Below are 15,008 nucleotides of genomic sequence, written 5' to 3' on the forward strand. Positions count from 1 at the left end.
CACTACACTGACCCATACTTCCTCTCTGTAAAAAGCTGGTAGCTTTTGATGAAAATACTCCACCCTATTAGGATACGCAGATTTCTGTTTGCAAAAGGTTCCGTGTGTTCTGCTGACAATACTTGTGGCAGGTTATTCATTTTCTCACCCAATGGAGGGAAAGTGAAAATTGCTGTTAAACAGGAGTAGAAAAGGGATGAACTGAGCTAATTTGAAGCAGCCCATGATGGTAAAAGGTATTCAATGATTTTTAACTAGCAATTCTGTTCATTGCATTAAGAACACTACTCCCAAGAAAAAAAAAGTTATTTTTCACCCTCTGCAGTGTGTAGCATTTTTTATTTATTTTTTGTTAGAGGCAATGGAGATAGACTTCTACTGATACAGACATACTGGAGTATGACCCATAACCTGTTCTGAGAGCAGATCAACTATTTCAAGAAGCATTAGCAAAGCAAAGAAAAGCAAAGGCAATTTCTATAAGAGTCTGTCATACCTAATTTATTCCCAGTATCATTTTTACTTCGTTTTTTGAATGGTATACAGCACTTCAAAACTTTACAAAATTAAACCTGCTGGGCATTATGCAGAAAGCAAAAATCTTGTCACCAAAGTTTCTCATGACATAAGCTTCTATTTTTGCATCTACAATGTTAATTTTTGAAGATTCCAACATAAAACCATTCTGCATTCATTGACTATTTTTACCATGATTACAAAGCATCAAAACAGCTATTTTTATCGGGTTTCTTAAATGTGTGAAGGTATCCATCTTTTTATAAAGAATTCTAAGATATGCCTGAGAATATAGTAATGTTATTTCAAACATTAGCAGTTTACTCTAAATTTTTTGTTATAATCTGTAAAATATTCAAAATGAAAATATATCTTCCCCTTCTCACAGATGCATTTATACGAAGGCTCTTCTTTCCTTCTGTTTAAATTTAATTTGATTTGGGAAATACTGATCTCTGATGATACTCAAAAGATTTAGAGCAGCTGAAAGTCAGATCACAGCAGTATTACGAGAAACCCTTAGAACAGGAGTGACTTATATGGTAAAATGTCATCTTTCAGTTGTATTAATCTTTCATAAAGGGATATTAAAAAAATACTGAAAATATAAAGACAAGCAAGTTAGTAACAGAATACTGCATTTCTTGTTAAAAGAAACCATGGGCTAGGGAAAACATTACTGACCAATACAGCTTGCAATTAGAAATCATGAGTAGCTAAATGAAAAGTTACCTTTTGTATTCAGCTTTGTGCTACTGTGATGCTTGATTCTTAGTAACTGTCAACATATCAGGATTTAACTATGCACCAGGAGCACAGACAATTAGTTCTCAAAATGATTAAAACTCAGCTAAACCTAATCGCATTGACAGTCATACAGCAACCCCAGATTTTCTGAGGTCCTCTATTCTTCTGTCAACAGTACACCTACATACTGCAGAAATAACAATTGCAAGGGCTACATGTTACTGCCACATAAACTTTTTTAAATGCAGTTTGAAAATGTACTGCAGCAGAATGTGTTAGAAGTATAACATCTATCCTGGTTAAAAAAATTGGAAATAAAGTTAAAGGAGGTTTTCTTTAAGGGTATAAATGGGGCATCCCAGAAACTATAGACCTGACAAAACTGATGAGCATCTGGAATGGATGGTTCTTGATACTCATGTGTTCTTAACAATATTTTATAACTTCAGGAACAGTTCCCATTTCTGGAATGAAATAATCCTCTATCACACTTCTAATTCATTAGTCAGCTCTAAGATGAAAGACAAACAAAACTATCCTAAATTCATTCATTTCTTGGACGACAAAAAAAAAAAAACGAACAAACGAATGACTGCCTGCATGTTTGAATGTAGTACACATGAAACAAAAGTTTTATTCCTTTCAAATTACCAGGCACTTTTGAAATGCCTCACTGTACTTTCATTTAAATTGATGTTTAACCCTAACTTGGTATAAGATGAAGAGTATAAGAGTGAAAAACAAAAAAATACTCCAAAAGAGAAACATAAAATCTAGGAATCAAACATACAACCATTACATCAAAAGCTTTAAGATTGTTTTTTGTTTACTTACATGTTATAAGGAAAAAAAATCAACCAAACTTCAAAGGAGTCTGTTCCCTCAGAGCCAAGTGATTACATCTACAGCTGTGGTCAACTGGGAAATGAGCATCTCTAGCTCTCTCTCCCTGAAAAAATCCCAAACTGCCTGTTGTTCCAAGCTGCGTTCAGAACCTCTTAACGCCACCAACGCTGTAGTTACAGCTCTTCTCTCCCCCATACTTCTGTGACATTGCATAATACTGAGGTGTCTGCACTACTCTTCTGCCATAGACATGGATCAAGTTAGCACATGCAGGAAACAGAAGGCAAAGGAAGAAAAACCAAAAAACAAAAAAACAAACCCAGATGCTATGCTCTTTGAGGCTGCACAATTTCCTCAAACTAGCTTTTATTAGCAATAGCTATTGTTCATCTGGTGAGCAGTCCCAAATCACAGCTATAAAAATCAGAAATAATTTAAATTCTTTTTATAACCAATCGCCAGAGCACAGAGTATACACTACTTTCTAAATTTACTGCTTTTTTTTTTTGAATCCTACATTTATTGGAGAAATCAAAAGGGTCAGACAAAGAGCTCTGACAGTAATAGGCACCCTCCAACAGAAAGATGGCAATCAATTACAAACCATTTGCAGAAATTGTAGAGCTGCCACAGACTCATTTACAGCTGCAGTTCAAGTCTGACTGCCTTTGACTGCCAAACCACTTTCCCCCTTGCACCTAGAAAACTAGGACAGCTTCAGCTATTTTTTAACAAAATGACACAAGCAGACCTGCATGCCAACCCAAGATCTGTACTGCAATATGGTACGGGCAGTTACTTCAACAAATTGTGCACAGTCTAGTAATACTGATACACAGGACAGATTTGAGACTGGAGAGAGGCCAGGGAACAGACCTGTCTGTTTTCCTCTCTCTCTTTTGGGACTGCAATTGCAGCACATAATTTGGAGTATCTGAGTAGTGCATTCAGAGCAATAACTACTGTAAATTAATCATTCTCTGTGTATTTAAATATCGCTGAGCTCTCCCTAATTTTCTGTCATCTGGTGTATTTGACACAGACAACCAGGAATGACTTTGGCAAACAAATCCTTGGTTTTTCTACTAAAGCAAAGCTAAAGTACAAAAATCTCTCCCCCTCCAGCCAGGTGGGAGCTCAGTCATGTACATCCTTGCCACGTGCTGGAGGCGGCGCGCAGCCAGGTGAGCGGGCACCCTGAGGCCGAGGAAGGGCCCGCCGGATCCTCGCTGAGCACCAGACTGCCTCAGGCGGCCAGCGGCAAGGTCCTCCTGCGGCAAGCCCAGGGCTGATCTGTGCTGGGTGCTCATGAAGAGGGATGCTTTGACCCCAGAATATAACATACTCTCCTAAAACAGGATAGTACAGAAATCTACATTACCCCTCCCAAAGGAACAAGGTGTTTGGAGGGGACAAATCCAGCTTATACTTTACTGTCTGCAAAGGCTCTGTAGGTACAGATCATCCCTGTGGGAACCCCCTGACGGGCTAAAGGTCCACAGTCACTGGGAAAACCACATACGGGCACCTATATTGGACTGAAGGACATTACATAAAAATTCCAGAAGTAGAGGAGGATCAGCTCCTCTGGGTAGGTATGGCACAATATGTCTTCTTCACAGTTTTTACATTTTGCCTTATCTCTACCTTTTACATGATTATCTTGTACAACCTAGTGCAAATGGTAATACACTCCAGAACTATAAAAACTGTAACCTAATTTCTGTGCCCGATAGTGCAACGCAAGTGTTATAACACATCTGCTTTGAGACACAACCAGCTCATCAACAGAAGTAACAAAAACATATCCTTTGTCAAAATGGTAATGCCCAGGAAAACCACAGCCATGGACATGAAAATATTATCCACRCCAGTATTTGGGCGGGACAAGACAATATGCACTTGAGTTGGATACAGGTTACAATTTGATGAACTTACTCTCTGAACAATAAGGACAAAAATTGCCATTTCAAGAGCAATGCTTTCAAAAGTGGACRCTAAGTTTGGGGGTGCCTGCCTCTGTCTCCAAAGTCCTGATCCAAGGAAGTTCTGAGTATCCATTACTCCTGCTGAAGCTAAATGGTAACTGCAGATGCATAAAGGTTATCCAAATTAGACTGTAACAATCACTGGGCACTCAAACCCTGAACTGCTCAAAGTCTGTAGTCCAGTCAAAATTTATTGACGTTAAATAAGTATTGCTATGTCACTGCAATCTTAATATCATTAATTACAAGCTTAAAATCTTAACAAGATGCCCAAAAAGTATCAGCAAAAAGAAAACTGACTAAACTGAAACAGTTAAAAAGCAGCAGCAGTTTTCCTGTTCTGTCAAGAACTAGGTTCAAGCAACACATACAGATGAATTTGACAGTCTCCAGCTATTTGTTATCTGCCCCTATCACAGTGCTGTTGGAGATGCAGCAGCTGGTCCTTAGATGCTGACCTGCCAGACTGACCTCAGATTAATAAAACACTAAGCACAGCTATAAATATGCATTTAAATTTTTTACCAAATTTGTGCCCTATATTAAACTCTTTCCCACAAAATGCAGAATGTTAACACTAAGACAACACTGTCTTTTTAATTATAATGATTGTTACATCAAATATGTTCTTACCCTGAAAGGTGAATCAGTCTTTTCCCTGTGTGGCACTCGGTCCAGAGTGCCATCAGTACTGCTCCTTTTCAAACTGGCTGTGACATCAGGCACATTACTGAAATCTGCATTTGAAAGAAAACAAATAATTTAGAGGGTTACAGGACAGGAACAGGAAAAGTATTTGCTTTTATTTTTCAAGGTACAATAGAATTGCTATAGGGGGAGGGAAGGAATACAAAATCCTCCCCTCCCCCTGAATATAACATAACAAGAGGTCAGAGCAAAGAGAAACAATTCACACTATGCTTGGAAACCCTGCTGTCAAAACAGCAGCTGGACATCTAACACCATCCAACACCAACATGAAGTAATGTGCATATTTGATTTACAAAAATAAACCTAACGTTCTTACTAATGGCGTGCTTTCTAAGGTAGCATTATCTACAATCAGCACACTCTGTGCCAATTGCTGAGACAACCAATGAGAATAATTAAATGCGCTCAGTTTTTCTCCTTGGATGAGCACGCTAATTCTGTGACATGACTTAGTCCTGAATCCCTTAAAGAGATTTAAAAAGAAAAAGAGAATTTTGCCTTGGAACAAACATCACAGTCCATAATGCTGACAAAACCTCTTCTTGTCATTACCAGTTTACCAATTTTGCTAAGTTTGGAGCACACGTACACACTGTCTGGGACAATCCAAAAACCACAATAGGTACTGCCCCACTCTACCTATTGACAGGTTATAGCAATCAATAATATTCACATGTGAAGTCAAGATATATCCAACAATGCTGGGCATTTATATAAAGAGTAATCATTTTTCTTTTCCCATCTCCTCAACTGACTACTTAAAAATCTATAGAGATGTTTATATGGAACTTCTACTTAAAGTCTTAAAAGAATATTCCTCTGATTTTTGATCTGCAGTGTTATCACTCCAAGTAGTTGAAAATCTAAGGCAGCCACCAGAAACCTAATGAAGATTGTTAACAACCTCAGATTGAAAAATAGTAATAAATTAAGGGCTTTTTAATTTGCTGCTTTGTTTTCTAGTTTCTAAGCCTCTACGGTATAATCCACATCACATTTTCAAACTTCCTCTGAACAGCTACAAATGCTGGACTTATTTTTGAGTGAAAACTGAGATTTTCATTCAATCACTGACTCCAGAAACAGAGGCTGTTATTGAAACAAATATCGCTTGCCTTGCAGTCGAATCACAGGAGCTAGCAATAATAAAATTGTGAAGGGCAACAGTATCTCACCACCTGGGTGTTTAAACCCTGAAGCAGGGCTTTTTGTTTTGCTTTGATTTTTAATCTGAGGCAGTTGTTGTTTCCTCTCTGTCCTGTTGATTTGATGGAGAGCTACTGACTGAATTTCCCTTTCCTAGCTAGCTCAGAGATCGCTCTGCAGTCAGCTGCCCAACCTCAGCGTTTCACTCTGCAAATCTGGCCGAGGACGGAGCGGGGGGTGCTGGTCTCCTGTCCCTGCAGGACAGAAGCAGCTCCTGTCAGCATGAATTCACAAACATGGACCACAGTGGAGAAGGAAATGGGTATCTTAGGGTGGAAAAGGGCACTTCATAGCCAGTGAAGAGCCTTCCTGGGAAGGCAAAACATGGCAAAGAGATTAGCACTTCACAGGAAAGACAGAGAGGAAGAAGTAAGTGTTGCTCTCTCCACGTGGATGATGGGAGGAAGTAACTCAGCATGATGTCATCTCGATAATCTATTTTTCCATGTGTTATTAGGGTCAAGTTTAGCATCAAGGTTGACACTTTTCCATCCAGATGCCACAGGCTTGTTTACTCCATCCTTTACCCATCCATTTGTGCCTTTTCCTCCTAGGGTGAGGTGTGGCTCCTGATACCTCAGTGTTTATGTAACATTCAATACTCCAAGAGTTACCACCTTTGCAGAAATATCATATTTTACACAACTCTCCCAAACAGCCATGGCATCATTAAGGACTTAACAAGGAGTGTACCCTTTCCATTGATTTTATTTATGCTTTTACCCTTCTTTCTCCACCATGCATGCCTGAATAATTTTCTGCTGGCCTCCTGACTTTTAAATTCATTTTGATCCCCCCTTCTGTGCATGGGTCAACATGAATGTCTGTTGACTTCCACCACTGTCAACCCTTCAGTTCACAAAAGGTAAGCCAACCCCTAAAAACATGCATTGACTTTTAAATAAGTTATTTTCTCAGGGGTGAGGCAATGCCAAGGATGTGTTTCTCCTTTTGTACTCTTTTTACTTGCCTCCTGCATTTTAATACACTTCTTGTTCCTCCCGCCTCCAACCAATCTGCACCTAAGATAGATTTCACAGTGGCATAAAAGATCTACAGTTTGATCTCAGGTAACTGTCTAATGAGAACAAAACTACATCTTTTCCCTGATTTTATAAAGTGGCCATTAAACTTATTAGTCCTTTAAAAAACAGGAAGCAAAACTAACTTAGGTAAGCAATAACAAAAAGGTATAAATGTGAGAGACATAAATAAGGGAAAACAATCAGCAGATAACACAAATAGAACAAATCAGGAAAATGACATCCAAAGTAGGTAAACAAAGTATTATATCGCTTTATCCAGATGATCTCTCTTTTCCTCCCTGATGAGTCTTTGTTTTTAATTTGCAGTCTATAGGACTGTCAGAGCTAGGTCTATATTGTTTTCTGCATTTTTATAGTGTTTGCTATTGGCACAATCTGTTTCTGATTGTAGTTAGGACAACCAACAGTAAATGTCATTTTAAATAGTAGTAACTCAAAAAGTGATACGGAAGGGATTCAGGGTGAAAAATGACATCCTACTGCATGTTGTATGCCAAACTAACACTTGGAAGGAAGGAAGGAAGGAAGTATGGCTTGTTGATCAGCTTAGCATCCACATCCTGTCTCCCTTTCCTCCTTTTACTATGAAAGCAGATTTCCTTTAGATTTGCTCCTTTACGCCATCAAAACTATTCCCAAAGAACAGAGAGTCATCAACATCAGCTGCATAGCTAAAAAACACACATCTCCATTGCTCATCCTCTAACCCATGCAAAGAAAATGAATATTACCTTACAGAACGGGCAATTTCAAATGCAAGGACTAAGGACATGAACAAAACAGCAAGGTTAGTACTGAAATTCTCACTACTTGTAGTACTAAGTGGAAGAGGAATAACAAAACAAACCATACAAACTGTTTTCTTTAAACATTCAGATTTGGTTTTAGCTCTACAAGTGGATTTGTACTAACAAATATGATCTGAAGTAGCAGTGTGAAACTGTTATCTTATAAGCCTGGGCAACCACTATCCTTTCAAGCAAAACAAGAACTAAAACTGTAAAGAGTGCCTACAGGATTAAGAGAAATGTCGCAGCCATGAGAGTATAGAAATCATTTCAGTATATAACATTTTGGATCTTTGTTGGAAATGACTGCAGAAAAAGTATGGAAGTGGATATATATTCCTAAAAATCATTGAAATGCTATGTTAAATCAGCAATTCTTGACAATTTTTTTCTCCAATCACCTCTAATGTTACTTACCTCACTACAATTACATTACTGACCAGTTGAAGAGAACATCGGCTACTTTGTTTGGAAATACATTGTCTGAGCATAGTAATATCTGGCATAGTAATGATGAGTATACCATGACTAGGTCTGTCTATACAGCTCCACATTACATTTATCTTTTCAACACGACAATTCTATCTAGAAGAAAAAAGGGGCTGAAAATGTTGGGTTAAACAAAACTTTGTTTAAATCTTGTAATGTAATTTTTCTCTACTACAGCGCACATCTTTGAATGCATGCCTCTCTATTGTTTATACACACACAGAGTCAGTTTAAATGTATATGACTTCCATCTGGGAAGGACAGGAACTTCAGAAGCAGATAGTTTCTTTTTTTAAAGCAAACAGCAGTTTCCTTAAACTAAAATACAATTGCAGCTTGTTCCTAGCTAGGACAGTAGCAACCTCCCATATATGCTAAAACTCTCAGGGAAGCACAGGGGCAAAAAGCCACGGTGTGAAAAGGTTAACTACATCACAGCAAATGTGTACCAAACTTTGCTTTGTTTCCATTAACGAACAACAAAAAACTAAGAACCTACTCAGCACCTTCAAGTAGCAACACACTCACCAGGGGAAAAAGGTGTGGGGCATGCTTCAGGATCTGGACCAATAAATGCAAATGTTCTGATGAGATTCCTCCCTAACGACATTACTTCTGCTCTGTTGTGTCTTGCTGGCAAGCAGATACATGACTCACAATCATTCAAGAGAAATGATAATGTAACCACTAAAACCGAAAGAAAGTGTACTTCCTAAGTCATGCTCCTCACTACTAATTATTCAGTTAAAAAGTGGGCATATAGTGCACAGATGGGACAGTCGGTGAGAAAGACAAATACACACAGCACGTCCAAGAGCTCTGAACGCCTACAGGAACATCTCACATCTCGGCAGTGATGCAATACACGTACAACTGGTCAATAGGGAAGTTATTCAAATGTTTGCGAGCGAGGAGGTACAATGGAAACACATCCTCTAACAGATGTGTGAGACAATAGTAATCTGTGCTACAATCCTGGCCAAGAAAACAAAGGAAATCAACTGGAATACATCAATATCAACCATTCGGCAATTCAGTTACCATAAAGAAGCCATCAACAAATGCAACTGTCACTTATCTTCTTTTTCTGTTTAATTAAAGAAGAAGCCTTAATTACTTTCTAGTCTGTGCTGCTTTTACCACTTTGGCCACTCACTGCAAACAAAGAGAAAAAATTATCATGAGGAGCAAGTAGCAGCTAAGAATCTTGTTTCTTTTATAATTCTTTAGGACTTCTGTTTTACATTTTTCTCACCAATTTCAAAAATGTCAAATACTCATCACAAGCATATTAAGTGTTATCAGATGTCAAGTACCATGTAGGTGGTGTAACCACCCTCTTTTTCAAAGTACAAAAAGAAGGTGCGTTTCCACCTGCCACTCTACTGAACAATAAATTGGATAAAAAATTCTTTCCAGCTCTATATGAGCAGACGACACAGCAAAATTAGATGCACCCAGTCTCTCACTTCAAGACAAACTAAAAGTGCTGCAGAGGCATCATTTTCAGCTTTGGGCAGCAGCAGCAGTTCTATGCATCACTTGATAAATATCTTCAGCAAATAAACAAGCACTTTGACAGGTACAGGCAGTCTTGACTTTGGTAAAAATATAGTGATTACACCAAGGTGGAAAATAAGTTTTCCAATCTGTGACGTTTCTGAGATTTCAAGAACTGCTTGTTTTGTATCAGAATTAAACCATGTCCTTTTACAGTATGTTATTGGAGGTTTTTTTCAAAATTCTGAGAAAGAGACACAACAGAGCAAAAAGAAATAGCTTGATGTCAGGATATTCATCCATGACGTAGGAAAGAGAGATGAAGTCTCCTGCTCTGTCAGATTCAGTCGAGGAAACTAAACCTGAGTCTCTGCTGTCTAAGGTAAGTGGCTTGAGTAATAGCTGATAGCTGCCGAGATGCGACTCCTTCCTGGTATCCCCAGTTTCACCTATTCCACTTACTGTATAACCAAACATTTATTAGAACAAAGAAGTTCAGACTCCAAAGCTCACAGTAAAACTAGTCCCATAGGATGTGAGTAACCCAGCTCAAATCTTTCCACTAGTATCCGAACATACATACAAAGCAGAAGAGCTTCAACAGAAGAGAGGCAGGATAGCAATTAATGATTAAAAAACAACCCAGTTTGCAGTGAGTGCAAACTGAGATCTACTCATGCACAGCAGAGGACTAGACTTCCTTCATCCCTTAACACCTAAAAACTGGCATATGAAATTGAAATTCAGGAGCAAGGATGATAAATGATCCACGGATGATGGGCAAGGGAGGATGATGTTATGCATTCAGTTGAATAACAAATACCTATGCTTAAAGAAGGAATGAGGATGTGGCAGGAATCTGATCTAAGAAACTACAGCTCTATCAGTATGACCTAGATAGTAACACAAGGCTTTCAATCAAATGTTCAAGGAAAACATAAAGACATGGAGATAAATGGAAAATGATATACATGTAGTATGGGTATCCTGAAGAGACTGTGTCAAACTAACCTGACTTTGATGATATATATATATATATATATATATTCTTTAAAGACAAAGACCACAGGATAGATCTAATTTTCCTGAACCTTACTGAAGAAGAAGAAAAAAAAAATCCTATAATAGCCCAAGGGAAATTATTAGCTGAAATGAAAAAGACAGAAATTAAAACAAGGGGGAACTGGCTAGCAGGGAAGATAACAGTAGATTGGCCTGAAAAAAACTGCCAGGCCTGGGAGAAGCTACTTAATATTTTCATTATTTGTCTCAGCAAAGACAATACAATAGAAAGGGCACTGATTAAATATGCTGATCATTCAAAATTAATACATACCATTAATTAAGAGCATGACTGGACTATCATAAAACAGATATAGGATGACCTTGAAGATGGAGCCACAGTCCCAAGATGAAATTCAACAGAACAGTGTTTCAGGGTCTATACAAACAATTCATTCTATAAGCTGTGGCTTATCAGTTGGAAACACAAAAGGAAGAAAAGTATGGAGAAGCGGGTAAAATACACAGTTCTGAGCTAAAGCTGCCTAAACAAAGGTCAAAGCTGGCACAGGTCAATTAGTTACAAAACCGGCCAGGTCTATGCTGGTAATTAGAGGACTGGCTTAGACCAATTATGATGGTATGGGCTAGTTTGTAAAAGACAGATATCCAGATCTCTGATCAGAGTACTTGACGGTATTTTTAAACAGTGGTATTGTCTGGTGATTTCAGATAGATGTTGCAAAACAGCAGTAAACTGGATGGAAACTTATTTCTGTGACGCTAATATGAATTTTATATTATGATCCATAATTATGAGGAATTAGGAGGTCGAGTCCATCCTCAAAGAAGGAATGCATTCAATATTTTCATTAACTCCCTAGTGCTCTAAATACTGCCAATAACACATAACATAGCCAATCTTTAGCATGTAGGATATTTTTTCTCTGTAGATTTTCCATTACAGAGAGTTTCCATAAGATGGAAATGAGAAATTATGTTTGGGTAATGAGGTTAAGCCAGGTGTATGGAAAGCTGTGTTTTTCATTGTTGTGTGAATTCTCCACACTGATCAGTAAATTATGACAAGCTTGCAGTACCCATTTCTTCCAGCTGGTATTACTATCAAGAGAAAAGTAAGTTTCCAAGAGATCATAACAAATGTTTCTAAAATCCCTGGAGCAAGTAATACTAAGGCCTGAGCCAAATCTCAGAAAGGTACAGAGCCTTGGTGGTCTTAATTCCTTTAGACTTACTGAAAACCAGGGAGTGGTAGATAAAGCATTCCAACATTGCCTGGAGACAAGAAATATCAGCATGGTGAACTCTAACAATGTCTCCCTTGGAGACTAGTACTCTTATTTAACTTCAGTTAAGTAGTTCAGCCTGGCAGATTGCATGCATGTGTTTACTTCTCTTGCTTTGATAAAACTAAGTATATTTAAAGTTTTCAACAGCATCTAATCTTTTGAAATGAAGTTGAAGAAAACAGGCATATAAGCACTCCCTTCTGTGTTCTCTTCCTTTCTGAAAGACTTCAAGAAATGTCTTTTAAAAAGTAGCTGTTGATCGGAAAGAATCTATAGAATGGCTTTCAAGAGACATTCTTATAATCTTTAAGGAAGATGCCAATTTTCACAAGAGGGATACAAAACATCCTGGGTTCACTAATTTAGTTTTGAAGAACTCATTACTCTTGCTTACATCAGGATGAGACTTTCCATTCTTTGCTTCGGGTCACTCCCAGGATCAGCTCCATGGAAGGGGCACTCAGCTGATGTCCCCCAGGACAGAGCCCAGGCAGTCTGTGCAGCCCTTCTGATTTCTGTTTAGGCTTCACAGAGCAACTTCAGCCAGGAAGGAGAAAAACAAGAGCGCTCTGGGAGAAGGCAGCAAACTCCTGTGAAAAATTCAGTAAACAATCTGGCTGTAGTAACTGTTCCACAATTGTCATCTGTGCTGGAGAAATTGCTAGTAAAAGTGAGGAAGGTCTAGGTAACAAGGTGGGTGGGTAAAGTTAGGTAGAAAGGTTTAGTAGAGCAGTGATGCAAGAGCCCAGGAGGAGATTGGAGGTGCAACTAGTTGACCCAGAGTTTCCATTGCGAAGGAAGGAAGTCTGGAAAGACCCAGAGTCTGGATGCAGGCTGTTCTTTAAGACAGATCTCATGTGGAAGCAAATTATTTGCCCTCTAAGCCTTCTTTGGCTATAGAAGGATGATTATAATGTTGGTGATAAGTCATCTGGAAAAAAATTCAGAGCCTGTAACACAACAATGGTCCAGCTCAAGTGACATGTGGAGAGCTAATTTCCACCTAGAAAGACAGCACTGAAAAGCCCTACTTTACCTCAAATTTTTAATTTATATCCCTTGCACATCACAGCAGCAAAAAAAATTTTTTCCTCACTCTCATATCCCATCAGTACAAGACTCAGTATATGAAAAACAACTTGCTACAGATAGTGCTTATTTGTGGTGAGAGTTTACAGCTACATTTGAATTCTAGACCAAAAGCTTTCTCCATGGAGTTTCTGCACTAAGGAAGCAGATCCGAGGCAAGGCAGGTAGGCAAGCAACCTATTTGCAGCCAGGTATGTGAAATATCCCTTGAAATATGTCATATCCTCCACTACTTCAAGCTGAAAGCCAAAGCAATTTGTTGCAACTTTCACTGAAGTTTGAATCTGGGCAAACGACGTAGATAACGTGGATCCTAAGTATAGAGTCTTACTAACCTCCAGTTAAATTTTACAGAATTATGGGGATGCTCATGTCAGCTCAGTTTAGTGATTTTAAGAAGAATTTAGGTAAGCTTTTAACTATTGCACAGTGTCAGTTCATTTTTTTCCCTCAGTTGGTACTCACAGGCAAGTATTACCACTTAAGCAATCAAATTCCCATGCAGAACTAAATTCAAAACAATCTGCAGGCAATAACTATGAAGCTCTTCCTATTTCACTGGTATTTTGCAGTGGTTTATAGCTCTTATGCTGCTTTAACCAAGAGTTCAAAAGTAGTAAAATACTAAATTTATAACCAATTCAAGACTTCTTCCTCTTTCTGTCTACTAAATTTTCAAGGTTTTTTTTTTTTTGAAAGCTTTTGACCTAACCTCAGAAACTGATTAGCTCGAATTCTCATTGCTAAATTAACCTGACTTCAGTCTATTATTAGTAAACTATGGAGAAGCTCCAGTTTCTAGAAAACTAAAACTAACCATGTTAGAGAAACACACCAGATAAAAACCATTCAGATGATTTTTATCTTTGTGAGACATTTTGGATTTTATCACTTGGTTGTCCAAGTCATTTTGTAGCTTAAGCTGGTACTGACTGGAAGGTGTATTCTCTGCTTAGCTTCGCAGCTGTAACAATTGATTCTTTGGAGTAGCTAAAAACTTCATTCAGAGGTTCATTCAAGATGTTAAATCTGGAAAGAAAATTAGAATACAGCTGTCATAACATCAGTCTTCCTAGGTAGGGTTCTTAAAAACAGAATTAATAGATGCCTGTCACTGACAAGACTAATTGTTACCAAACAAGAAATGCAGTTACTGGCCAGACAATAAGGTTCCATTCAGAGCCTCTCTCATCCAGATGTTTTGACTTCACGGAGCAAACAAACAAACACCAGAAGGTGCTCTATACACATACTGATGGACAACACAACCAGGCTGCTTCTTTTTATGGATCTGAGAGATCTGCAAGTGTCCGAAATGCTTGGCCAGGACAAGTTTCCTTGTTCTCATCCTCCAGTGAGGAAAGCAATGCTTCTTCTTTAACCATTTCACATTTTCTTGTTTAGAAAATGCCAATATGTTCATGCAAATATTCTTGGATCATACAGCTTGTTTAAGACATGTTGGACCACATGCTGAACAGTGGCTTAGCTCCAATCAACCACCTGCTTCTGCAAGTGTGACTTTCTGTAGGCTGCTTTATGCTCACTTTTCATTAATTTTTTCAAATATTTGCAGAAACATCCATTTTGAAGTTAGAACAGAATCCTTTAGATCTCTTAGGAGTTCTTTTGTTGGTTAGCTGTTCATCATGAAACAGTTATTTGACTCATTTGCTAATTCAGTAATCAATAGGAGATACAAATTAGCAACATAATAAGAAATAGCTGCCTACACTTCTGTAGCAATGCTTGATTACCCCCTGTACCTCA

General features: G+C 38.2%; 1 protein-coding gene across 6 annotated transcripts in view; it reads right to left on the minus strand.

The window, feature by feature from the left end:
* Positions 1 to 15,008, minus strand: part of TIAM2 (T cell lymphoma invasion and metastasis 2) — a 185,442-nt gene that overhangs the window by 28,983 nt on the left and 141,451 nt on the right. For 5 of the 6 annotated variants that reach the window (XM_026079217.1, XM_026079215.1, XM_026079216.1 and 2 more), the window contains one exon: positions 4,731 to 4,834. In XM_026079217.1, coding sequence (XP_025935002.1) covers positions 4,731 to 4,834 — 104 coding nt within the window. Of the gene's footprint in view, positions 1 to 4,730; positions 4,835 to 12,543; positions 12,604 to 15,008 lie in introns of those variants that run through there. The other variant, XM_026079219.1, reaches the window with a different exon arrangement.

The sequence above is a fragment of the Apteryx rowi genome, unplaced genomic scaffold (genome assembly GCF_003343035.1).
Source record: "Apteryx rowi isolate R43461 unplaced genomic scaffold, aptRow1 scaffold_495, whole genome shotgun sequence".
NCBI classification, from domain to species: domain Eukaryota; kingdom Metazoa; phylum Chordata; class Aves; order Apterygiformes; family Apterygidae; genus Apteryx; species Apteryx rowi.